Here is a 25,858-nt window from a genome sequence, read left to right as displayed (position 1 = left end):
CAGTAGATGAGCCACAGTCTGCCCAAGAGGCTGATTTCTGTCTCTCGTCTCTGGCCAGATCTTTAACGGCACTTTAAAATAGCATTGCTCTTAAAAGTACAAATTGACCCAGTCAAAAAGCATAGCTTATATAACAACATAGATCACGTGATAGTAAAACCGAGCAGAGTACATAAACAAAGCGCTCTAAGAAGAGGATTCTTATCGTCAAGGTTCAAGTCATGCCTGAGCAAACCTGCAGATTTAACCTTGTAAATGAAACTGATAAAAGACCATGCATCAGACTTGAAGGAAGGGAAAGAGACAAAACAGGCAGGAAAAGAGACAAAACAAGACAACACAATCAGCCTCAAGATAACAAAACACAGATTAGGAATATTTATACATCTTACTATCAATAAGCTACAGGGAGATTTATTCGAAAGCCCTGAATATTCTGGTAACTCTTGCTAGGATGAAGCAATCTGAACAATGTGCAATGAGCTCCTCAGTATATGGAGCTTCGAACAAGCTGGGATGCCCCTGCATCAGAGTGATGAGGTAGGCTCAGGACAGCAGTTGCGACATTTAACCTCTGTTTTGCAACTTCACCCGTAGCTCTTCATGTGTCTGGCAGAAAATGGAGATCACTTCCAGCATCACATGTAATGCAGTCCATTACACATCACATGATTTTTTGGTTCAGATTGCTTCATCCTAACTGGAGCTATAACAGAATAGTCGGGGCCTCATTCGAATGAATGTATACTCTCAATGAGTATACACTGCTGAGCTTTGGTCTGTTTATTACATGTGTTCCTCACACAGGACACCAAGCATATCTATGTGTACTGTAGGTGTTTTATACTGCAGCAACAATTATATAGGTACTTTCAGAGGTGTTGGTTGGAATTTTGTACTCCCTAAAAATGTATTGCGGAGGCCTAATCTCATTTCCCATAGCAGAACCTGTCATAGTATTAATACGTGACAAGATGTTCATAATCCTAGTCTTTATTTTTTTCTCCACATTTCCATCACTTACTTGGCAGTAGTGTAATATAGCTAAATATAGCAGGGGAGGCTAGAGAGCATCCTTAGTGGACAAAATGTTCACAAATTAAACCTTTGCCTTTGAGGAAAATCGCATCTTAATGAAGCTTAAGGTGATATACGAGGAAAACCTCAGACATGCAAAAAAACAAAAGGTAATGATGTTTAAAAGTTCTCTTTAGACAGCCGAATCCACTACACACATACAAGTGTGATTTATACACCTTTTTTATCAGTTCCTGCACCCTTGCGCTTGGCTATTTACCTAAAGACATGGTTATATACAGAACTATGACACCTCAAAGATTTGTTTAAATGCTTTAATGGTTCTTTGCATATTTGAAAATGATGATGTTGGTGCTATACAGGCAGTAATCATGTGTTTCGTTGTGGCTAAAGGTGAAGTGACGCTGGCAAACTCAGAGCAGTTCACAGCTCAGCAGTGTATGGGATGCCAGTACACTCGCTGTCTGTGTGCCGAAGAGAGCTGGACCTTCTTATGGAGAATCCGCCCACCGTTCTGGGTAAACTGACCTTTTGATATCTCAAAATAGACATTTTTAACCTAAATTTTAACCTAGTATTTTTTGCTGTTGTAACTACAGCCTGAATTAACAAAATTTCACTTATAAACGGAAATAAACTGTCTTAATATAAACTTAAAAGGGTTCTGCTGAGAATGTATTTTAAATATGGTATGTACAAGTGTATGTGTATGTTTACATGTATTTATGCATGAAATAGGGACGGTGAGCTTAACGTGAGTGCAGAGGCCCTGACGACGACCGCGCTGTGTGATAATAAACCGGCCACTGTGGCCAGATAAAGGACGCATTGACACTGTGGTGCAGACGCTGCTAGTGGAGGTGAGTTTCTCTGTGATTTCACTGTAATGACTCAGAATTACCTCGAACAGTTCATCAGTTTGACCACTCTCATGCCAAAGCATTGCTTGTTATTGCTATAATAAGATAAGATGCATTTATTGTCATTACAACAGTGTACAACGAATTGAGCATTTTACACACAAAATGATTAAACATATATATATATATATATATATATATATATATATAATATATAAATGAAATATATAAAGTGCAGATTTAAAAAAAAATAAGGATAAAATCTTAAATATAAAGAAAAAAGGACTATAAACTATATATTCTAAACAAATAGACAAGTGATGTAGCAGTTAGTTATTGCACTTTCCTGGACAGCTTATAGAGTTCTATAATATTGCACATCTTAAGAATTATTGCACAGAAAGAATATAGATTGCATACCTGAGAACAAATGAATAATAAAGTAGGACAGAGGTGGAGTGGAACACTGGAACAGTGTACAGTGTCCTATGAAGTCAGTGCCAGTACAGAGAGTTTGTAGAGGTGCTCAGTCCCTTCTACTGAGGCAGTGTTCTATAAAAAGTGCCTGTGTGTGTGTGTGTTTGGAAGCGTTCAGTTCCTGTACGGCTCTGGGGTAAAAACTGTTTTTAAGTCTGTTTGTCTGGATGGGATAGACCTAAAGCGTTTATCAGAGGCAACATATGATGTCCCTTGGTGAAACTATGTCCTTCAGGATGTTTGGCCGATGATCTTCTGGCTGTATTTATGACTCCCTGCACTGCTCTCTAGCTGCTGTACCACGTTGAGATGCAGTATTTTCAGCACATTCTTGATGGTGAGCGGTAGTGGGAAACCAGCAGCTTCTCCTGAAGGTTGTTTTTTCCTGAGAATTTTCAGGAAGTAGAGCTAATGGCTTCTTAGTAAGTGAAAGCGTCTTAAATGTGGCCAAAATATGTATTATTACTTCTTATGAGATCAGTGTAATGATATTGTGATATTCTTACAGTGACCAGATACCTAAACATATTAAAGATGCTTTCATTTGCCATATTATTCAGTTATTTTTTAAGACATTATACAGTGCCTAGTATGAATGATTCAAGAACAACTATAAATTCAGGAACTACTATAATGCATTCAGTCCTAGTATCAATCATTCAGAAACTTCCTCAAATTATTCAGAAACTGCTATGAATTGTTCAGTAACGTCTGTGAAATTAATGTTATAAGGCAGAAGCCGAAATGTGGACCTACGTACAGACCCTTAGGACCAGTTTCCAAGACCTCGACTAAGCCTTAACTTGGACTAAAGAAAATTTCCAGTGGTGATTCAGCACTGGTACTGTAGTTTAGTTCACCGACTAGGCTTAATCAGTGTCTGGGGCCTGGTCCTTAGAGGGTACGAGGTTAAACTTTTCCATAGCATATTTGATTGAATTTGAATATGGCCAGTTCAATCATTTAGTCTGATAAATTACCTTTGTATCTTTCTGACAGTAGAGTTAATAATCAGGTAAACTCAGTATAGTCAGAATAAATCTTGGATGAAGCTCCAGTAGATCATGGCTGCTGGTCATTGCTGGTCTGGTCAGTGCAGTAATGCTCACTGTTTTCTTTCCATGGTCAGGCAGAGGGAACCAAACAGTTCAACAGTTACAACGGGCTGCTCTGCCCAACAGGTCAGACTCACTGGCTCTTCTTTTGTCCTTAGCGTCTGACAATTGATGTGTTTTGTTTTGCACATTTTGAACTATTAATAGTGGTGAGTAGTTTATGTAATAAATGTAATAAAATGCATTTATTTGCTTTACTTTGCATGAGTTTAAAGGTTTTATCATCAGCTTCTGACTTTTTTCATATGGCTTCAGTTTCAAGACAAAAATATGGCAAATGTTTACAGGCCTGTTTCTTTCCACTGAGCGAGACTGTGCACACAACTTTCAAATCATAATTGTATATATCACATAAAGCTCACAGAAGTGAAATTGTCAGTGGCCTTTAGGTATACTAAGTTTCATATTAACATTTAAAGGATTTTGTAGGATGTTAGCTTTATCTCACTGTGATGTGCCCTAAGAAATCATTTGTTACATTTTGGCATTTCAAATAAAAATATTTAAAAAGTCCAGTTTTAAAGTAATGCCTGGTGAGGATCTTTGTTTGTTGCCCAACTCTGTGCCTCACTGTAATGTTTCTTTCTCTCCTGTAGGGGTCGCTGTTGAGACTACCATCTCGCTGAAGCTGCCTGCGGTAATTGTGGCAGGTTCTGCACAGCTTCAGTGTCTGTGCTGGGTAAGCCTGCAGAATACAGAGCAACACTTTTGTACTGAAATCCTCACTCAAGCACTTTCATTACCTCCGGTTCTGTTAAAGGGACACTGTAAGCAGTACTTCAACTCGCCTCCTACAGGGGTCTCTAAAACAAGAGGAACACCCCTACTGGTTATGTTTCCTGTAAGTGGGAGGGGCTTTTGAAAGACTGCGTTTAGTGTGGATATTTGAGGCTGTTTCTCCCTGCTATCTACCTAATTAAGAAGCAAGCCAGAGTTTTGTTTATGCAGGAAAGCTAAAATATCACATCTGTGTTTAGTAGCTTTTACAGTGGCATCAGAATTTCTTATTGTGGACGGGAGGTGGGGTGATCCTAGTGGGCTATATGGAATATTTGCAATAATGTATAAGGAACTCTGTGTTCTTTCTGCAGGAGGACCTGATGGGCCGTGCTCTGAGTAACATAGACCGTCTGCTGGCCATGCCGTACGGGTGTGGAGAACAGAACATGCTGCTCTTGCCCCCAACATCTACATCCTCCTGTATCTACAGAGTAGCGGACAGCTGACTACGGAGATCCGAATAAAGCCGAGACGTTCCTCGTGAGCGGTGAGGAACATCTCGGGTTGATTTGAGACCGCATGAGATTCATTTCTGCACTTTCAGCCGCTTCATCCATTCCTTCATGACTGTTATCTAACTTTCAGAAGACTCAGTTAGTAAAATCATTACAACATAAATTAATTTGCTTTTAATAAATTCACAAACGTTTAAATCAATTGATTGCTTAGTTTGCTTTGATTCGATTTGCTAAACAAAGGTTGTAATTTATAATACTTAATGACTCATAATTGAATTGTACATTTTTAATCCATAACTCAGTAGTGGGGATATTAATTATGATTGTGATTAAATTAATGAAAAAGTTATTGTAGAGTTACGGGCATGTTTAAGAGAAAAAATAGTAGATCATTATTTTGGGGTAAAATGGTAAGCACCCCAGACAACATGTCAGGTTGGTGATATTAAAAAGATCAAACGGTAAACAGTAAAAGTTCTTGGTATTAATCCAGTGAATGCGAGAGTACTAGACAATTATTTTGGGTGACATATTGGTAATTTCCCAATTAATCAGAAATACCAAAGAGGTTCTAGATATGAAGTGGGTAAGTGTGGGGTACAAAATTCAATGTACTAGATCAATGTTTTGGGTAAATTGGGTAAGCACCCAGAGGAACCTGTCAGGTTCTTGATATTTGGAAGATAAAACAGTAAAATATTTCAAAACTAAAAGATTATTTTAGAGTAATAAAGTAGCAAAAACAAGCAAACTAAATTTCTAAGTAATGTCACACGTTTAATCAGGAAAGTAAATCACAAACATCTATAAATGGCATAGCCACCAGTTACAGTCCAGATTCACTTTCGGTTCTAGATGACAGGTTCTTATGTCTTTATACCACCATTTCCCTCCATTACTTTGGTATTTCCCCACATAATTATTCAAATATTAAATATCCTACTTTATAGCAAGTACCTGCATCCAGACTAATTTAGTTAGACTATCTGGTTACTTTCCCCCCATTTTACTAAAAACAATTGCGTAGTTCATGATATCACACATTTACCTAGTGAATATCTAGAATCGTGGTTCTCCAACTGGTCCTCATGACACCCAAATGGTAAAATATTTTCTGTCATCCTACGTGCTGCGAGTAGTGTTGGAGCAAAATTGTGGGTGACCTGGGGGACCCTGAGGTTGGGAGCCACTGATCTAGAACCTGTTTGCCATTTCAGTATAATTTTTCAAACCTGTCGACTTACTGTATGTAGAACTTAGCAGACTGTGAAAGAAAGAATCACCAACATCAATTATATTTTTACCATGTTATTTTAATCTGTTTTAACATTTAAAGAGAGGGAAAATAACTGTAAACCGATGGAATTAATAATGTAACCATGTAAATGAATCATGTAATTGTGTTATTACTATTAAAAGTGCAGCCAAACAACGTAATAACTCTAGATTCCTGAGGGTTAAGCTGTCTGATGCTGAATGAACTGGTTTGCTTGTTTGTCTCATGTCCTTTACAGGCTACCAGAGAGAGCTGAGCTACAAACATTATGATGGATCTTACAGTGCTTTTGGGAACAGCGATCCATCCGGCAACACCTGGTCAGTCTAGGAGAAAGACAAGAAAACAAAGATGCAGCTGACATAAAATACTTAATACATCAGGCCTTGTGTTGCTTAAAAATGCCTAGACAAGGCCTAGTTCAAACCTAGACAGAAAGCGTTTGTTCTGCTAAAAGTCTTATTCAGGACTAGACTAGGCTCTACACAAACACACAGTGTTCAGTGATGGATGATTTCTTTAAATATAAATCATTAAATTACAGAAAGGTTTAGGATTCCTCTGGTTTGTGTCCTCAGGTTAACAGCGTTTGTGATGAAGTCCTTTGCAAGTGCAAAGCAGTTCATCTTTATAGATCAGCTGTATGTGGACCAGGCCAAGACTTGGCTGGGTCAGCAGCAGCAGTATAGCGGCTCCTTCGCCTCAGTGGGTCAGCTCTTCCACAGCGACATGAAGGTCAGGCCTTAACAGACTTGCTGCAGAGTATTTTTGCCAAAAGTGGGGTTGCAAGGTGCTTTATTAAAGGGGGTTAAATTTCCCCAAAGATTTGCGTAATTGAGTGGTCAGATGTAAAAAGAGTGATTCAGGGTGGTTTGGTGTGAAATGGCTGATGGTAGAGACTCAGATTTCTTTACAGTGGTGGTGATGGGAACCAGGGGTCACAATGACTACAACACAAATATGGCCACTTCATTTACTAACCAAAACCACCATCCCTGTATCTTTCTATCATAACTTTATGTGAGGGAAATTAATTGTAAATGCTATGTGATGATACTTTTGTGTAGAATTTGTGAGTTTTTGGTACCACTTGTAGTAAAATTATAGGAATACTTATTCCTTTGCAATGAAATCACTTGAATCTTATTTACTAAATTTATTAAATTATCTTAATGAAGAATCTTAAAGCAATCTTATTAAATATTGCACTATGTCATGTAATAAATTTGTAGTATATTGTAGGGATGGTTTGAATATTTGAAATGGTCAGGAATAAATCAAAAAGTAAATTATATTAAAATATGATTTTTGATACACAAGTTAGCCTCTCTCACACCTTATACTCTCATGTGGACCATGAGAATTAACATCTTTGTATTAACATCTTTGATCTTTATGCTCCACCAGAGAACAGAGTAGAAACAGCTTCTTGTATTTTGCTCAGACTTCCTTTCTGTTCAGTCCAAAGAAGGAAGCATAGAAAGACTACAGCAGCCTGCTGAACGCACCACACTACTCTAGGATCTCTGGCGCCGGTTAGCAGATAGTACAAAGTGGAGCTATAGCACATAAGAAGCAGCAAACTGAGTTCAATTTACAATCTCATCATATAAATATGAAAGAACAGAACTTTCAACATAATTTTGTGAATTTACCAGTTTTTCATATCAGCTACAGTGCATCACAAAAGTGAGTACACCCCTCACATTTCTGCAGATATTTAAGTAAATCTTTTCATGGGACAACACTGACAAAATGACACTTTGACACAATGAATAGTCATCTGTGTGCAGCTTATATAACAGTGTAAATGTATTCTTCCCTCAAAATAACTCAATATACAGCCATTAATGTCTAAACCACCGGCAACAAAAGAGTACACCCCTAAGAGACAGTTCCTGAAGTGTCAGTATTTTGTGTGGCCACCATTATTTTCCAGAACTGCCTTAACTCTCCTGGGCATGGAGTTTACCAGAGCTTCACAGGTTGCCACTGGAATGCTTTTCCACTCCTCCATGACAACATCACGGAGCTGGTGGATATTCGAGACTTTGCACTCCACCTTCCGCTTGAGGATGCCCCAAAGATGTTCTATTGAGGTTTAGGTCTGGAGACATGCTTGGCCAGTCCATCACCTTTACCCTCAGCCTCTTCAATAAAGCAGTGGTCATCTTAGAGGTATGTTTGGGGTCATTATCATGCTGAAACACTGCCCTGCGACCCAGTTTCCGGAGGGAGGGGATCACGCTCTGCTTCAGTATTTCACAGTACATATTGGAGTTCATGTGTCCCTCAATGTAATCTAACTCCCCAACATCTGCTGCACTCATGCAGCCTCAGACCATAACATTCCCACCACCATGCTTGACTGTAGGCATGACACACTTATCTTTGTACACCTCACCTGATTGCCGCCACACATGCTTGAGACCATCTGAACCAAACAAAACAGGTCTCATCAGACCATAGGACGTGGTTCCAGTAATCCATGTCCTTCGTTGACATGTATTCAGCAAACTGTTTGCGGGCTTTCTTGTGTACAGACTTCAGAAGAGGCTTCCTTCTGGGGTGACAGTCATGCAGTCCAATTTGATGTAGTGTGCGGCGTATGGTCTGAGCACTGACAGACTGACCCCCAACCTCTTCAATCTCTGCAGCAATGCTGACAGCACTCCTGCACCGATCTTTCAAAGACAGCATTTGGATGTGACGCTGAACACGTGCACTCAGCTTCTTTGGACGACCAACACGAGGTCTGTTCTGAGTGGACCCTGCTCTTTTAAAACGCTGGATGATCTTGGCTGCTGTGCTGCAGCTCAGTTTCAAGGTGTTGGCAGTCTTCTTGTAGCCTTGGCCGTCTTCATGTAGCGCAACAATTCGTCTTTTAAGATCCTCAGAGAGTTCTTTGCCATGAGGTGCTATGTTGGAACGTTCAGTGACCAGTATGAGAGAGTGTGAGAGCTGTACTACAAGTTTGAACACACCTGCTCCCTATGCACACCTGAGACCTAGTAACACTTACGAATCACGACATTTTGGAGGTAAAATGACAAGCAGTGCTCAATTTAGACATTTAGGGGTGTAGTCTCTTAGGGGTGTACTCACTTTTGTTGCCAGTGGTTTAGACATTAATGGCTGTATATTGAGTTATTTTGAGGGAAGAATAAATTTACACTGTTATTTAAGCTGCACATAGACGACTTTTCATTGTGTCAAAGTGTCATTTTGTCAGTGTTGTCCCATGAAAAGATAAACTTAAATATCTGCAGAAATGTGAGAGGTGTACTCACTTTTGTGATACACTGTAAATGACTCCTCATGAACTCACTGCTTACAGCTAAAAGGTATGAAGTTACATATATGTTTTGTAAACTGTCCTGTTTCAGTATTCCTGTGTGGTGCTTTGTAATCTCAGGTTTATAGAATGGATGCTATAGTTGTTCTGTCTTTAAATCTCTCTCCTCATCCCCCTGCTCTCTATTTATCTATCTGTCTTCATATCCTCCTTATCACCACCAACCCACCTTCCACCCCCTCAGGGAGGTGTAAATGATGAGGTGACCCTCACGGCGTATATCACAGCTGCACTGTTGGAGTTAGGCACTCCCCTCACAGTAAGTGAATGAATTCACCTTCCACTCAAATTCAGTGAACTGTGTATGTTTTGTATCAAACAAAATGGCTGATATTTTAAATATTTTCAGGATCCAATGGTACAAAATGGTCTGAACTTCCTGAGAAATGCCTTCACTCAGCTCAACTCCATCTATGCCACAGCTCTCCTCTCCTACACCTTCACTCTAGCTGGAGACCAGTACATGAGGATCAGGGCTCTCACCATCCTGAACAGTCAGGCCATAGTCGAAGGTTTGACATACTTACATCTTAGTAATATACCTACTCAACAAAATCTGAAGCTCCACATCTTAAAGCCCAAAACACATCTAACCTAACATCAACAAACCCAGATGCTGGGTTGGTGTGTAGTACCTTAGTGACTCTTGTCAGGATTGATGTCCTCACTTCACACTAGAAGCAGCTGGTTGTTGGAGCATTAAGGTTTGTGCTACGAACTGCAGGTGATTGTTGAAAAATGCAGAGAATGCTGGTGTTGTTGGAGAATGATGGTGTTTGTGGGAGAATGATGGTGTTTGTTGGAGAATGATGGGGTTTGGGCGAGAATGCTGGTGTTTGGGGGAGAATGGTGGTGTTTGTAGGAGAATGGTGGTGTTTGGGGGAGAATGATGGTGTTTGTTGGAGAATGATGGGGTTTGGGGGAGAATGATGGTGTTTGTTGGAGAATGATGGTGTTTGTAGGAGAATGGGTGTCATTCTGAATAAAATAGTCTGCCAGGCCACTATCTGGAGATGTTCAGGGGTCTGTCCCCTCCCAAGTGACCTGGACGAACACCTGTCCAGACCAGAATGGCACGCTTCACTTTTTTTTCCAAGAAACATTTTTTTGGTTTTCAAGTACACCTCAGAGATTACGTATATGTTGTAATTAAACTCAGGTTATGATGCTTATAAAAAGAAAAACAGACAAATATCAAAGGGGGGGGGGTAAATAAAAGAAAATAAATTAATAAATAATAAAGAAAAGAGAAGAAAAAAAGAACAGATTAAGATCAACAAATAAGTACATTAATAATCTACTTATTATTAATAATGTACTTAATAATTAGTAATGTAACACTCGGTTATGTGGACATAGTAAAAGCCTTCAACTAAAAACTGACTCCTGCACAGCAACGTTCTTTACATACGAATGACAGTAAACACAGCCCTTAAAATTGCATTGTCTGGGTAGAGTTACACAAAACAGAAAGAAAGGCTGCATGTTATGTGACAACAGTTATCTTTCCTCTATATGGCCCAATATTGGTTGCCATATTTTGGCAAAAACCTCTGGCCTATCGGTTAGACTGTATCGCAGCTGCTCCACATGGAGCACATTAGCAAAATCTCTGATCCATGCTTCAAATGATGGTGCAGCTTCCGATTTCCACTGTTGTAATATTAATCTATTTGCCAAAAGCACACCAAGAGAAATTGCTTGTTTCTGAAATGTATTTAGACATAGAGTCTGTTCTGCCGAATGCTACAGAAAAGAAGTCAAAAAGACCTTCCAAGACCTTGTGAAGTCTAGAGCATGTTCAAAATTGATGAAGCAATGTTCCTTCTTAAGTATTTCATTTACTTCATTTGAGGGAAATCTCAGGAAAAATCTTATGTAATTTAGCCTTTGAATAGTGAACTCTATGAACTATTTTAAACTGTATCCATGTGTGTCTTGTATTTATTGAACATTTGTTGATATTCCTTAGAGCATCTTCCCATTGTTCATGGGTAATCTCTATACCAAGTTCTTCCATCCATGTTTGTTTGAGAGAATTGGCCTGGATGATAATGTGATCACATAAGATGTTACAAAAAGCAGAAACCATTCCTTTTGTATTAGGACAGATAGAAAGAATCTTCTCCAAAGGTGAATGATGCGTTTTGGTTTCAAATTCAACTAAATGTGTTCTGGTGAAATGCTGAATTTGTAAATACGTGAAAAAATGTGAAGAGGGAAATTTGTATGTAGTTTGCAGTTGTTAGAAAGAAGCAAAACAGTTGTCAATGTAAAGATCTCCAGTAACTTTTAGACCTCTGTTTTTCCATTGCAAGAAGACAGCATCCTTCAGAGCTGCTGGAAAGGCGTTGTTGTTACATATGGGATCATCTATGTACATATTGGGCACTTTAAAGTATGTTTTAATTTGTCTCCAAATTTTCAGGGTGTTATGGATCATGAAATTGTTGCTGCATAAAGATTTCTGCGTTTGAATCGGACTGTTAAGTAAACTTAATAGAGAGGTATTTTTACACACAGAATGTTTAATGTACAGCCAAGAGGGAATTTCATGTTCTTGATCTGATGTTTTCGCCAAAAAGAGAGGCTGTTTAAAGTGGCTGCCCAATAATAAAGTCTAAAATCAGGTAGACCGAAACCACCTGCTGATTTTGGTTTGCATAAATACTTCTGTGAGATTCTGGCGGTTTTATAATTCCATATAAATGAAGTAATGACACTGTTCAATTGTTTGAAGTAACTATGTGGGATGAACCTGCAGATTGAAACAAATAAAGAAATTGAGGGTGACCATTTCAATGGCACTGACCTTCTGCCCACCATTGATAAAGGGACAGTTTTCCAAGCCAAACTCAAATATGTGAAGTTTTCAGGTGCAAGTTTGAATGGAACTTGAATAGAAAAGAACTCCATATCAATCTTTTTACCAAGGGGCATCAATTTGCTTATTCCCAGTTTGTTTTGTAGCCTGATAAGGAACCAAATGTATTAATTAAGTCAAGCAAGGCTGTCATCGAGGTCCTCGGATTAGATATGAATAATACCACATCATCTGCGTACAGAGAAATTTTTTTTTCCAGTGTTATTAGACGCAATGTCTGAGCCATTTGATGGCTGTAGCTAAAGGCTCAGTACAAAGAGAGAACAGAAATGGAGAAAGACCACAGCCCTGTCTATTTCCTCTGTGGAGAAAAAAAGGAGGGGAGATTTCATTATTGGTTATTACTGATGCGGTAGGTTGGAAATAGAGAATCTTAATCCATCCATCCATCCATCCATCCATTATCTTCCGCTTGTCTGGGGTTCGGGTCGCGGGGGCAGCATCCTAAGCAATGAAGCCCAGACCTCCCTTTCCCCAGCCACTTCCACCAGCTCTCCAAGGGGGATTCCGAGGCGCTCCCAGGCCAGCTGGGCGATATAGTCGCGCCAGCGTGTCCTGGGTCTTCCCCGGGGTCTCCTCCCAGGTGGACTCGCCTGTGACACTTCCCGAGGGAGGCGTCCAGGAGGCATCCTAACCAGATGCCCGAACCACCTCAGCTGGCTCCTCTCGACGTGAAGAAGCAGCGGCTCTACTCCGAGTCCCTCCCGGATGACTGAACTTCTCACCCTATCTCTAAGGGAGAGTCCAGACACCCTGCGGAGGAAACTCATTTCGGCCGCTTGTATTCGCGATCTTATTCTTTCGGTCATTACCCAAAGCTCATGACCATAGGTGAGGGTGGGAACGTAGATCGACCGGTAAATCGAGAGCCTTGCCTTATGGCTCAGCTCTTTCTTTACCACAACAGACCGGTAAAGAGCCCGCATCACTGCTGACCCAGCACCAATCCGCCTGTCAATCTCCCGCTCCCTTGTACCATCACTCGTGAACAAGACCCCGAGATACTTGAACTCCTCCACTTGAGGCAAGAGCCTATCCCCGACCCAGAGAGGGCTCTCCACCCTTTTCCGCCTGAGAACCATGGTCTCGGATTTAGAGGTACTGATTCTCATCCCAGCCGCTTCACACTCTGCTGCAAACCGATCCAGCGAAAGCTGAAGTTCGCGGCCTGATGTTCCCAATAGGACCACATCATCTGCAAACAGCAGTGATGTGACCCTGAGGTCACCAAACTGGACACCCTCCATCCCTTGACTGCGCCTAGAAATTCTATCCATAAAAATTATGAATAGAATCGGTGACAAAGGGCAGCCCCGACGGAGTCCAACTCTCACTGGGAACGAGTCTGACTTACTGCCGGCTATGCGAACCAAACTCCAGCTTTGTTTGTACAGGGCCTGAATGGCTCGTAGCAAAGAGCCATGTACCCCGTACTCCCGAAGCACCTCCCACAGAATACCCCGGGGAACACAGTCGAATGCCTTCTCCAGATCCACAAAGCACATGTGGACTGGTTGGGCAAACTCCCATGAACCCTCCAGAATCCTGGAGAGGGTGAAGAGTTGGTCCAGTGTTCCACGACCAGGGCGGAACCCGCACTGTTCCTCCTGGATCCGAGGTTCGACTATAAGCCGGACTCTCTTCTCCAGTACCCCTGCATAGACCTTGCCAGGGAGGCTGAGGAGTGTGATCCCCCTGTAGTTGGAACACACCCTCCGGTCCCCTTTTGTAAAAAGAGGCACCACCACCCCAGTCTGCCAATCCAGTGGCACCGCCCCTGATGTCCACGCAATGTTGAAAAGGCGTGTCAGCCAAGACAGCCCCACAACATCCAGAGCCTTGAGGAACTCAGGGCGGATCTCATCCACCCCTGGAGCCTTGCCACCAAGGAGCTTCTTAACTACCTTAGCGACTTCGGCCTCAGTAATGGACAAGCCTATTCCCATGTCCCCAGACTCAGCCTCCTCACTGGAGAACGTGTCGGTGGGATTGAGAAGGTCCTCAAAGTATTCCTTCCACCGCCCAATGACGTCTTCAGTCGAAGTCAGCAGCACACAATCTCCACTATATACAGTGCTAGTGGCACACTGCTTTCCCCTTCTGAGTCGCCTGACGGTTTGCCAGAATCTTTTCGGAGCCGACTTAAAGTCAGTTTCCAAGGCCTCACCAAACTCCTCCCATACACGGGTTTTTGCCTTGGCAACAACTGAAGCCGCAGATCGCTTGGCCTGTCGATACCTGCCAGCTGCCTCTGGTGTCCCACAGGCCAACCATGCCTGGTAGGACTCCTTCTTCAGCTTGACGGCATCTCTCACCTGGGGTGTCCACCACCGGGTTCGAGGATTACCGCCCCGACAGGCACCAACTACCTTACGGCCACAGCTACAGTCAGCCGCTTCAGCAATGGAGGAACGGAACATGGCCCATTCTGAGTCAATGTCCCCCACCTCCCCGATATCTGGTCAAAGTTCTGACGGAGGTGTGAGTTGAAGATCAATCTGACAGGTTCTTCTGCTAGACGTTCCCAGCAAACCCTCACTATGCGTTTGGGCTTGCCTGGTCTGACCGGCATCTTCCCCCACCACCTGATCCAACTCACCACCAGGTGGTGATCAGTTGACAGCTCAGATCCTCTCTTTACCCGAGTGTCCAAAACACATGGCCGCAAGTCCGATGACACGACTACAAAGTCAATCATTGAACTGCGGCCTAGGGTGTCTTGGTGCCATGTGCACTTATGGACATCCTTGTGTTCAAACATGGTGTTCGTGATGGACAAACTGTGGTTTGCGCAGAAGTCCAAAAACTGAACACCACTCGGATTCAGATCAGAGAGGCTATGAGAAAGCCCACACCTGCCCGCCGCCTCTCACCATGGGCAACTCCAGAAAAGAATAAAGTCCAGCCCCTCTCAAGGAGATTGGACCCAGAGCCCAAGCTGTGTGTTGAGGTGAGCCCGACTATATCTAGCCGGTATCTCTCAACCTCGCGCACCAACTCAGGCTCCTTCCCCGCCAGTGAGGTAACGTTCCAAGTTCCAAAAGCCAGTTTCAGCAACCGAGGATCAGAACGCCAAGGCCCACGCCCTCGGACACTGCCCGATCCACAACGCACCGAACCCCTACTACTGCCCCTCCCATTGGTGGTGGGTCGATGGGAGGGGGGACTCATGTAACTCCTTCAGGCTGGGCCCGGCCGGGCACCATGAGTAAATGCCCGGCCACCAGACGCTCGCTGGCGAGCCCCTCCCCCAGGCCTGGCTCCAGGGTGGGGCCCCGGTAACCCTGTTCCAGGCAGGGTACACAAGTCCTGTTTTTGTGTCTTCATAGGGGTTATTATGGATCACACTTTGTCTGACCTGTCACCTAGGACCAGTTTGCCATGGGTGACCCTACCAGGAGCTTTTGCTCCAGACAACATAGCTCCTAAGATCATTCAAGCACGCAAACCCCTCCACCACGATAAGGTGGTGATCCAAGGAGAGGAGAATCTTAATCCGTCTCATAAATATAGGGCCATTTGTGTAGTACTCACATCATATACTGTCTCTCCACTTGGTAGTGGGGCTTTCTCAGCATCTAATGACAGTATCACTGAATCTTCTAAATGTTCAGAATGTAGGACATTAAACAGGCGCCGTAGGTTAAAATGTATATTCGCCCTGGCATAAAGCCAGCCTGGTCCAGATGAATAATAGTTTAAATATATTTCTTTAATCTGTTGGCCAGAATTTTGCTAATGAGCTTAGTTTCAATTGTAAGTAATGAGATTGGTCGTTACGACGAGGCTTCCTTTATTACGAGGCCTCCGTAATAAGGTGATATAGGCATTTTACAAAGATGAGGGAAGGTTAAAATTTGACAATGAATGATTATTCATACTTAGGAGAAGAGGACTAAGTTTTAAGTGGTATTTTTTGTAGAATTCTATGGTAAATCCATCCGGACCAGGAACTTTGTTATTTGGAAATTCCTTTCTGGTTTCATTAAGCTCTTCTAATGTAATTTCTGCCTCAAGTACTTCTGTCGCCTCGCTGCTTGTTGGGCAGGCTCAGGTGATTAAAAAAACTGTTAATTACTTGAGGTTCAGCTCTGCATTTGGAAGAATATAGGTCAGCGTAATAATCTGCAAAACATGATTTATTTTCACTGGATCTGTAATGAGACTGCCTTTGTTTGAGTTAATGAGAAGAATGAGAAGCTTGCATGTGACGCAACTGCCTTGCCAGCAATGAATGCGGTGCGTCGCCCAGTTCAAAATGTTTCTGCGTAATTTTGAACATGAGGCTAGATGTCCATTTTGAACTAATAATAGTGTTGTACTCATATTTCAGTGAAGGTATTTTATTTAGTGTTTCTGTTTAAGAGGCTTCTTTGTATTCTTCCTCAAGTTTTATAATTGCTTTTTCTGTATTTTTTAGTTGTACTGTATCTCCTCTCCTGGTAGAAATTCATACGAAATAATATACCCACAAATGACAATTTTATTGGCTTCCCATAGAGTCGAATCATCCACCTCACCTGTATCATTTGTGTCTATTGCAAATAAAATGTTTTGGTCCAGATAATTACAGAAATTCTTGTCTTTTAGTAGTGCATTATTTAAGGTGCATCTACGATTGCCTCTATTAACTGAAATATTTCATGTAAGTGATACAGGTGCATGGTCTGAAATTAAGATAGGATGATACTCTACTGCTGTTACTAATGATACAATTTTAGAGTGTAAGAGGAAATAATCAATGCGGGAGAAGGATTTGTGCACAGAAGAGTAGAAGCAGTGGTCTTTTCCCGTGGGAAATGTAAGCCTTCATATGTCGACAAGGTTCAAATTTTTCAGTGTTATTTAAAAAATGCTGGAGTTTGTCACAGCAGCAGGGTGAGATGATTGACGATCCATTACAGGATCCAGCACACAATTAAAATCTCTGCCAGTTATTAGATTTGTTTGATCTATTGTGTTAAGAACATTTTTGAAAAATAAAGGATTGTCAACATTGGGGCCATAGACATTAACTAAAGTAATCGGAATTGAATGAATTGATCCTGAGACAATGACGCACCTTTCACTGAGGTCTGTGATTTGAGAGACACAGTTAAAAGGTATGAATTTTTTAAAATCAAATCAATTGCTACTCCTCTAGATTTTCCTTGAAATGTAGAGTGATATATCGCACCAATCCAGTGTGTTCGCGTTCTAGATTTTTCTGAGTGTCTAATGTGAGTCTCATCCCAAAGCATTATATCCGCAGATAAGTGTTTAAGATGTGCAAAAACTTTACCTCTCTTAAGATGGTTGGACATTCTACGAACATTCCACGAAGTAATGCGCAACCCCCCACTGGGTGCAGATAACTTTCTGTCCATCATAATATGGAATAACCACCGACTTTAAATGTCCGGCTTTTAAGTCACTGCGATGTAAAATAAGGAATTATCGCAAGTCAACAAGAGGCTTTAAACATACATCCAGAAAAGAAAGAAAAAAGATGTACGTACATATAGACAACAGTAACCGCCCACCCGCACACCCGCCCCGGGGCACTTTCCCAAACAAAGAGCGCATAGCAAAAACAACAAAACAAAAAAACGTTCAGTGGACGTAGGGTTCTAGGCTAACCGTGGAAATCATCACCGCACTCCAGTTCCCTTTACTGAATGTTGTGTGCACTGCAAAGTTTCTCGACACATACATGGTGCTGAAATTTACAACTAAAAGATTGGTGCATGTAAAGTTTCATTCTTGTAAAACTCGCAACTGAAAACGTTCAGCACCTTCGTGGTAGCTGGCTGCATTGCCTGACAGCTCAGTGGATTAGTTCTCACCAGATTTGTTGGGTGAATTGTCCTTTAGAAAAGATTCGGCCTCGTTAGGTGAGTCGAAGATGCCTGATGTCTTGCCTACGGTTATCCTGAAACGCGCGGGAAAGAGTAATCCTTACCTGTATCCAAATTCCTTGCATTTATTTTTAATCGCATCAAAGGCCTGCTTCTTGATGATGTCTGGAGAGAAATCTGGAAAGATGTGTACCCTGCCGCCGTTGTATTCCAGTGTGAAACGCTGCCTTACCAGCTAGAGAATCAACTATTTCACCTGATAGTGGGTTTGAAGCCGTGGCAGGTCTCAGCGACCTGTGTGCTCAGTCCACCTTGACTGCCGACGTAAAGTTGTCCTCTCCGAGCAGTTTGGGAATGAGCTTGGAAACAAATTCTGTGGGTCACTCTTGCTCTTCGTTCTCCTGGATACCTATGATGCGGATGTTTCGCCTTCTCGAGCGACACTCCACGTCTTCCATTATAGCCAACAGGCGTTTATTGTCTGCGGCAAGTGAGGAACATTGAAGTTCCAGTGCATGAATGCGTTTGTCATGGTCGTCAACAGCTTGCTCAGTTTCCAGTAGCCTAGTGTTCACATTCACCAGCGTCTCTTGAAGATTAGAGACAGAGCTTGAGATTAAGGCAAATTTATGATCAACTTTCTCACTTAGCTGTTGTATGGCTGCCATGATGTCCGCGGACGAGGGAGAGCTTCCAGCTCCGAGAGAATTCACTGGCTTTTTTTTGGTTTCGGCATGGTACAGCAGCCTTCCCACACAGTTTTGTATGAATTTGCAAAGTAAATTTTCGTTTGTTAAGGAAAACAAAGGAAATTGGGAACAGAGTGAAGTTAAAACATGACTACTCCATGTGAGCTCACTAGTGCCCTCTGCACGCTTCGCTTTGCTTGCCTTGTTAAATTAATTAAACCTTTGTTAGATCTTGTGAAACTGTTAATTTTCCCACCCAACTCAACCTCTTGTCATTTAGCTCGAAAATGCTTTGTGAAAATGGTGTCCAGTGTTTGGTCTGGCAGCAGGTCAGAGGGCAGAGAGCCCACTCTCATTTGATGTTATGGCCTAGATGTGGTCGTAACAGAATTGGTGGCTTTTTCGAGGAACATTATTTTATAGTGTGGACCATAACAGTGTTATTGTGGAGAACATTTGTGGAGAACATTTGTTCAATAAGGCCTTTTTATATCTGTCTCAGCGGGAGGGCGACACTGGAGAAGAGAGAGTCATCTGAATGTGTTGGACTCTCTGGAGGTGGAGATGACCTCATATGTGCTGCTGGCTCTGCTGTCTGGACCGGTGCTACAGACCTTTGATATGAGCTATTCTGCTTCCATCGCCCGTTGGCTGGCCCAGCAGCAGAACGCCTTTGGGGGATTTGCATCTACACAGGTACATCCTGCCCCCTCCTTGACCACAAAGCTCTGCAAAGACTGCATATGGTCTGTTCCAAATGGTCACCTCATATTCAGCAACAATTAAAAATAAACATCTTTGCAGGTTTTTGTGACTTTGTTGCTTTTGTAGTTTTTAAGTTGTTTTTATGGTAAATGTTACTATATTTGTAGATTGTAGGTCATTTTGAGAAAGATGTTCTGTCATGACTTCAAAAACACACTAACAATATTTCGGTTCTCTTTCCACTCCGTCCCTCTGACCAGGACACTGTGGTAGCTCTGCAGGCTCTGGCAAAATACAGTGCTGCCACCTACTTGCTGACAGGCACAGTTGTAGTCACTGTGACTGGCCCTTCACCTCCAAAGATATTTACAGTCAGTCAGAGTAACAGGCTGCTGCTGCAGGAGTCCAGCCTGCAGGTCGTTCCCGGAGACTACACGGTCAAGGCTGAAGGCAAAGGCTGCGTGTTTGCACAGGTCAGCCTGTCTCTGTTTTGTCTACTGGAAAATTATAATTTTCTTTTCTGCTGTGTTTCATTAAACTGTAAATAAACAAGCTCTTATGGGCCATTTCTACTGGACAGTTTATCAGTTTATATATTTGAATATAATGTTTATATATATATATATATATATACCATTTTATCTAAAAAAATACCTATAGAAAGAAACAGCCTCATTTTTCATAATGAAATGCTTAAAATATAAAAGTCAGCAGACAAATGGTTTAAAATGATAATGGATAATGTGATGGGAGCTTCAAATGAATGGAGCGTAACTTCAGTACGGATGCTTTTTTCAGTTCTATGTGCGCTACAACATCCCTCCTCCAGCCGACTTCTCTTCCTTCAGCATCTCAGCCAACACTGCTGGAAACTGCAGCATCCCCATTCCGTCTGTAAGCCTGTCTGTGACTGTCAGGTGAGCTTTACTTCAAAATAATAGTAATAATAATAATAATAATAAGAAGAAGAATACGTTATTGTGAGCAAAATGTTCGTTTTTTGTTGATTTGTGAAAATAAAACCAAGTTTTATTTGTGTGTGTGTATATACACACACACACACACACACACACCAGCCACTTTATTAGGTACAGGGGATTTAAGGGGCTTTGAACGTGGCGTGGTTGTTGGTTCCAGACGGGCTGGTCTGAGGATTTCAGAAACTGCTGATCTACTGGGATTTTCACGCACAACCATCTCTAGGGTTTACAGAGAACGGTCCGAAAAAGAGGAAATATCCAGTGAGCGGTCAGTCGTGTGGACGAAAATGCCTTGTTGATGTGAGAGGTCAGAGGAGAACGGGCAGACTGGTTCCAGATGATAGAAAGGCAGCAGGAACTCAAATCCTGTAGCTTTTGACCAGTGGTCACTTTCTGACAACAAAGCTGCATCTTTGTACGAAAAATGCTGTAAAATAATGATTATTGCTATTATTGTTCCAGTTACAACGGTAAACGGCCACAGACCAACATGGTGATCATCGAGGTCAAACTGCTGTCGGGCTTCCAGCTGGACAAGGAGTCTCTGAAACCGTCCAGTGATAAAATAAATGTAACTTTGCTCTTTGACCTCAGTTGAAGTAGCCAGCGTGATGCGTGTCCATTTGTGTGCTAATGATGATCTGTATGATCTGTTTCTGCAGTCGAATGAAGGAACAGTGAAGCGTGTGGATCAGAATGAGGGCACCGTCATCATCTACCTGGATGGAGTGAGTGCACGTTTGATCATTACATCTTAGCAGTAGCACTCAGTGTAGTCTCAACACGTTTTACACCAGGCTAAAACTAATTTTATGTACAAAACAAAAATCCTCTGATTGGCTCTTCCTTAGGCAAACAGTTACTTGTTGCATGTGAAGCCTTCAGAAATGACCGTGTAATTAGCCGTTAGGTTGTTTGTGACGTCTCGTTTGGTCTAGTACATGTTCATTGGGTGCGGCATCTCTGTCCTCTTCTGTAATCATTGTCACCCTTTGGATCACAAATGAATCTGAACTTTGTGTAAAATTAGGCCTCAAAGGGGAAAAAACAAGGCAAAGTCTGTTTCACTGTCATTACTTGTCATTCAGATGTGTTAATAGAGGAAGAAAATGTGGTCTTTCCAAGACACAGTACTACATTTAACACAGAGCAGCAGCAGACGGACAGTAAACGCAGACAAACTATACAAATGCTACAATGATTATACAACTATACAACCAGCTACAGCCACTGAATGAAGGGGTGGTGGAAAGTAGTTCAGCTGTTGGTCCACAGCTGCAATAATAGCTGTGTGTGAATTATTACAAGCCCACTGATAAGTAATAGTTAATCATAATTCACTGATCACTGATAATTATTAAGGAAATTAATCTAACTACAGAAATTACTATTACAACAGGTTAAAAACAAAGAAAAAACTGATACAAGCAGCCATTTAAACACTGATTACCATAGAACACAGCTGTTAATAGAGACTTTAGTTTTGAGAAACTCAGGCTGGTTTGTTGTCGTGTGTCAGGAAACTAATAAAAAAATACCAACCTTCATTCTGTCAAGGAATTCTGTCAACTACGCAACAAGCCATCTACTGCTTTATTTTTTTGTCCAATAATCTGATTAAATCAATCGTTTACGCTTAGATTTAGATGTTTTTGATGTCAATAAAAGTGGATCTTCTTATCAATTGATCTGTCCAGTATATAGAAAATGATTAAAATGTCCATGAGGACAGATAATTGATGCCATTAAAATACTACTAAACTGAGCAAACAAAGAAAATCTTAGTAAACATATAAGATGGTTATTAATAATAATATTAGGCTACAATAACCAAGCCACTATAGAATATGTGTATTATTTTACATGGACCTCAGAACATTCAGCTGCCCAGCTAAGCTCAGGTTTTACATCCAGAACCATTTATCATATGTACCATTATAAACCGGGTATTATAAAACAGATCACTTTGACTTTGGTTGTGCTGCCTCTCATGGATTATTGTAGTATTTAACAGTAAAGTGCATTTGTATGCACAGGTTTGAACTTTCTTCGTTGAAGCTTTTTTTTCAATTATTAAGGTAATAACACATCATCAACATTTAGATCTGACGTTTTTCTGCAACTTCTAATATACTGAATTAACAAATTGAAGAAAAAAAACCCTAAAATATCTAAAATGTGCCATAACTTTTAAACAGGCCATTTTATTTGTCCCCAGTATTTTAAATAAAGAGTAATTATATATTAAAATGTACACAAATGTGTTCTCTGAGGATGTATTAACATATTTTCATTTTTTACAATCAACGGAAACCGAGAGTATCCAAACCTTTGCCCACTGTATGTGTGAGTTTATGTATTTATGTATGACTTTCTTTCAGCTGCAAAAAGGAGACTCTAAGACTTACACTCTGGTCATCCTGCGGGAGACGGTCGTGCAGAACCAGAAACCAGCCGTGGTGAAGGTGTACGACTACTACGAGACCAGTAAGAACCACTTCATCACTGTTTATTAGCCATCAGAGTTTACAGAGAAGATCTGATCAGCTACGTTTAGCCCACCACAACAAATACACAACAGGGCCCATCCTCCGTTAATGTAGTGTTAACAGACACCCTGCTTTAGGCCCCGGAATAACGTCATGTGCAAAACCGTAGACGGACATACTGAAAACTTTAGAAATGTTACAGTAAACCTTAATAATAAAACACCAACATTTAAATAACTGCAAATAAAACCTTGAAATAAAAGGTTTTAATAAACCTTTTAAACAGCCCAACAGCTGTGATTGTCCTGTGAGTGAAGTCCAAAGCTCTCCTCAAGGAAGTCCAGTATTACAGTTACCGTCCCACACCTGCAAGTTTGCAGGCAAAAGTTAGAACACCCCTGATCACATGACATGATTTTGTTTTTAGGTGAAAATGTTTTGACACGTCCACTGCAGACAACCCACTCCTGCACGTTTTAATGCACACTTTCTGTTTGTTTCCTGAGTTCAAGATTATTTGCAGAACATAAAATGTGGCCTGTGCAAAAGTTATGGCACATTCTGTACTGCATGTTTTAGTTTTTTTTTTTTTTGTCCAGCTCAGCAAATAAATCGACACCGTGGGTGAAAGTGCAGGAAAATGTCATATTTCAGTTTATTCCCCGTAGAGGATGTTAACTTATTATCACTGATTTCATCATTTGACCCAGGGGTGTTCTAACCTTTGCATATGACTGTGCGCTTTTTTCATATTTACTCTCTTGTTTAACTGGTAAAAACACTCTCACTGTGCAGATGCTGTATAAGACCTTTACAGCGTATATATTCATCTGTAAAATTATAAGAAAAAAATTCGGAAACATGACGTTTAAAATGTTTATCATGCAGGTTTTGGGTGTCCTGAAGTAAAAGGGAGGGAAGTGTCCAGTTAGGATTACAGGACTCTGCTGATGTTTACTGTAGCAGCAGTAATGGGGGTATCCTGATAACAACCTTAGAGAAGACCCCCTGGGGAATATTATCACTAGGCTGTGGACCACTAGTGGTCTATGGTGGTAATCAGGCCAATCTTGAAGGGGGAGCCAGCGGTCTGTTGTTGGCCAGTGATGGAGCTTTATGAAAAATGTCTAATTGGACAATTTGATATTCAAGCTATTGTTCAAAGTGTCGGCGCTGAAGAAATAAAAAATACTGAAAATAATCAAAGGTTTTTCCTTCCTGTGGCCCTTGAGGAGGTAAAGTTTGAGAGCCTGCCCTTAAGCTCTGTATAATGAGCTCGTGGCAGCTTTTAAAGCCACTCTGAGAGCATCATAAGCATATTTTGCTAGCTGGGCGTCATTTCACAGCTCACACAAACATAAGAAGGAAGAGTTTATATTAAATTGTTCATTAAACACATAATAAGTTTTAATAAGTCCAGTAGGAGTCGAGGAAGATGATCGAGGATTTGGGACTGGTGAAGGGAAAAAACATAGAAACAGGATATTCTGGAGATAAACTGTCCATATGGTTGTTGTTGGAAACGATTTGGTGGCATGTTAAAAAAAAGCCACATTAAAAAAAAAATACTATATATAAATATATGTACTCCAATAGTATAACTACAGGTTTGGCTGTGTGGATTTTAAGAGAGACAGTGAAAAGGTCTTTATTCTGACAGCTGCAGTGAGGAATGTCAGGAGAGACTGTTTTGGAGGGTAAATGGTAAACGGTGTGGCTGTTACATTCGCTGTAGATCACAACTTCCAATATATTTGATTTTAACATGAGTACATTTCTGTAGATCATTTCAGTGACAGCCCATCGTTAAGTTTCCTTAAGTGTCCTGTGAGCTATACATGTAACATCATATGTATGTGTTTATATATATATATGTGTGTGTGTGTGTGTGTGTGTGTGTGTGTGTGTGTGTGTGTGTGTGTGTGTTATATGTATGTATAGTACCTTCTGTACGTTAGAAGACTGAATTCACAGAGATCAGACATTGCATTAGCCGATGTGTTAAGCAGCTACTCTGCGTGTGAAAATGTGTTGTAACACTAATTAAATCATTTCTGTGTTCAGCTAAAATATAACGGCGCATGTGTGTGATTTTCTCTCACATGACTGAAGGGATGTTTTTCTTCTCTTTCTCTCCTGCAGGTGACGTGGCTGTTGCTGATTACAACTCCCCATGCAAATGACCCCACAGCTGGAACAGCGCCACCTAGAGAGACAAGGTTTAGATAGTGTATGATCACAGTGTTTCTGTCTCACCGCCGTCCGTTCTGTGAGCTGAAATCTGAAATAAATCTGATTGCATTAAAGACCTAAATGTGTCTTTCTCTTATTACTGCACTTATTGTTGTTATTTAGATTTTACAGTTGTTGCAGAGAAATCCGTAACACATATTATAAGGATTATATTACAGTCAGTCCTGAGGTTTTTCCCTTTAGATTCTCCAGGAAACCGAATCATGAGCCGTCATCCTTCATAATATCATTTTTATTCTGTAAAACTCTCCAGCTAGGCCTGAAACAGTGAGCTGCCTTATACTGATTTAACTTTTTTTATTATTTAAAATGACTAAATAAAGTTTTATGCAAAAGTTTGGACACCCTCAAACATTTTGTAAAAATAAATGAACTTCACATATATATATATATTTTTTGGTACTAATATTTATTGCATAGTTTTACTTTTGTTTGCTGAGTTTAACATGTTGCAGTGAAATAAACAAAATAAATAAATATACTTTTTTTTATGGAAGCCACATGTTATGGTTATTTATGCTCATCGTGTCAAATTAAGGAAATAATCGTCATTTGACCAGGGGTGCCAAAACTTCTGGTCGTGTATCAGAGACGTGTGGTTCAGGTTCAGTCGGGTCTCCTGGTTGCATTTACTATTTCTGTCCGCAGCTCGAACTCCACCG

At 41.0% G+C, this 25,858-nt stretch overlaps 1 protein-coding gene across 1 annotated transcript in view; it reads left to right on the top strand.

The window, feature by feature from the left end:
* Positions 1-25,244, top strand: part of LOC119262778 (alpha-2-macroglobulin-like protein 1) — a 35,583-nt gene extending 10,339 nt beyond the window's left edge. Inside the window, 19 exon segments of the mRNA XM_037535994.1 lie at positions 1,435-1,549; positions 1,777-1,849; positions 1,851-1,898; positions 3,505-3,556; positions 4,087-4,169; positions 4,582-4,660; positions 4,663-4,728; positions 4,731-4,757; positions 6,243-6,324; positions 6,583-6,739; positions 9,544-9,618; positions 9,709-9,871; positions 19,272-19,465; positions 19,735-19,947; positions 20,273-20,391; positions 20,917-21,025; positions 21,117-21,182; positions 22,836-22,941; positions 25,086-25,244. Of these exon segments, the coding sequence (XP_037391891.1) occupies positions 1,435-1,549; positions 1,777-1,849; positions 1,851-1,898; positions 3,505-3,556; positions 4,087-4,169; positions 4,582-4,660; positions 4,663-4,728; positions 4,731-4,757; positions 6,243-6,324; positions 6,583-6,739; positions 9,544-9,618; positions 9,709-9,871; positions 19,272-19,465; positions 19,735-19,947; positions 20,273-20,391; positions 20,917-21,025; positions 21,117-21,182; positions 22,836-22,941; positions 25,086-25,126 (1,868 nt within the window). The 3' untranslated portion in view covers positions 25,127-25,244.
* Positions 25,245-25,858: the final 614 nt, after the last annotated feature.

Source organism: Pygocentrus nattereri, chromosome 29, assembly GCF_015220715.1.
Source record: "Pygocentrus nattereri isolate fPygNat1 chromosome 29, fPygNat1.pri, whole genome shotgun sequence".
In the NCBI taxonomy this organism is placed as follows: Eukaryota; Metazoa; Chordata; class Actinopteri; order Characiformes; family Serrasalmidae; genus Pygocentrus; species Pygocentrus nattereri.
The sequence above is the reverse complement of the archived record's forward strand: the minus strand, read 5'-3'. Positions and strand labels throughout refer to the sequence as shown.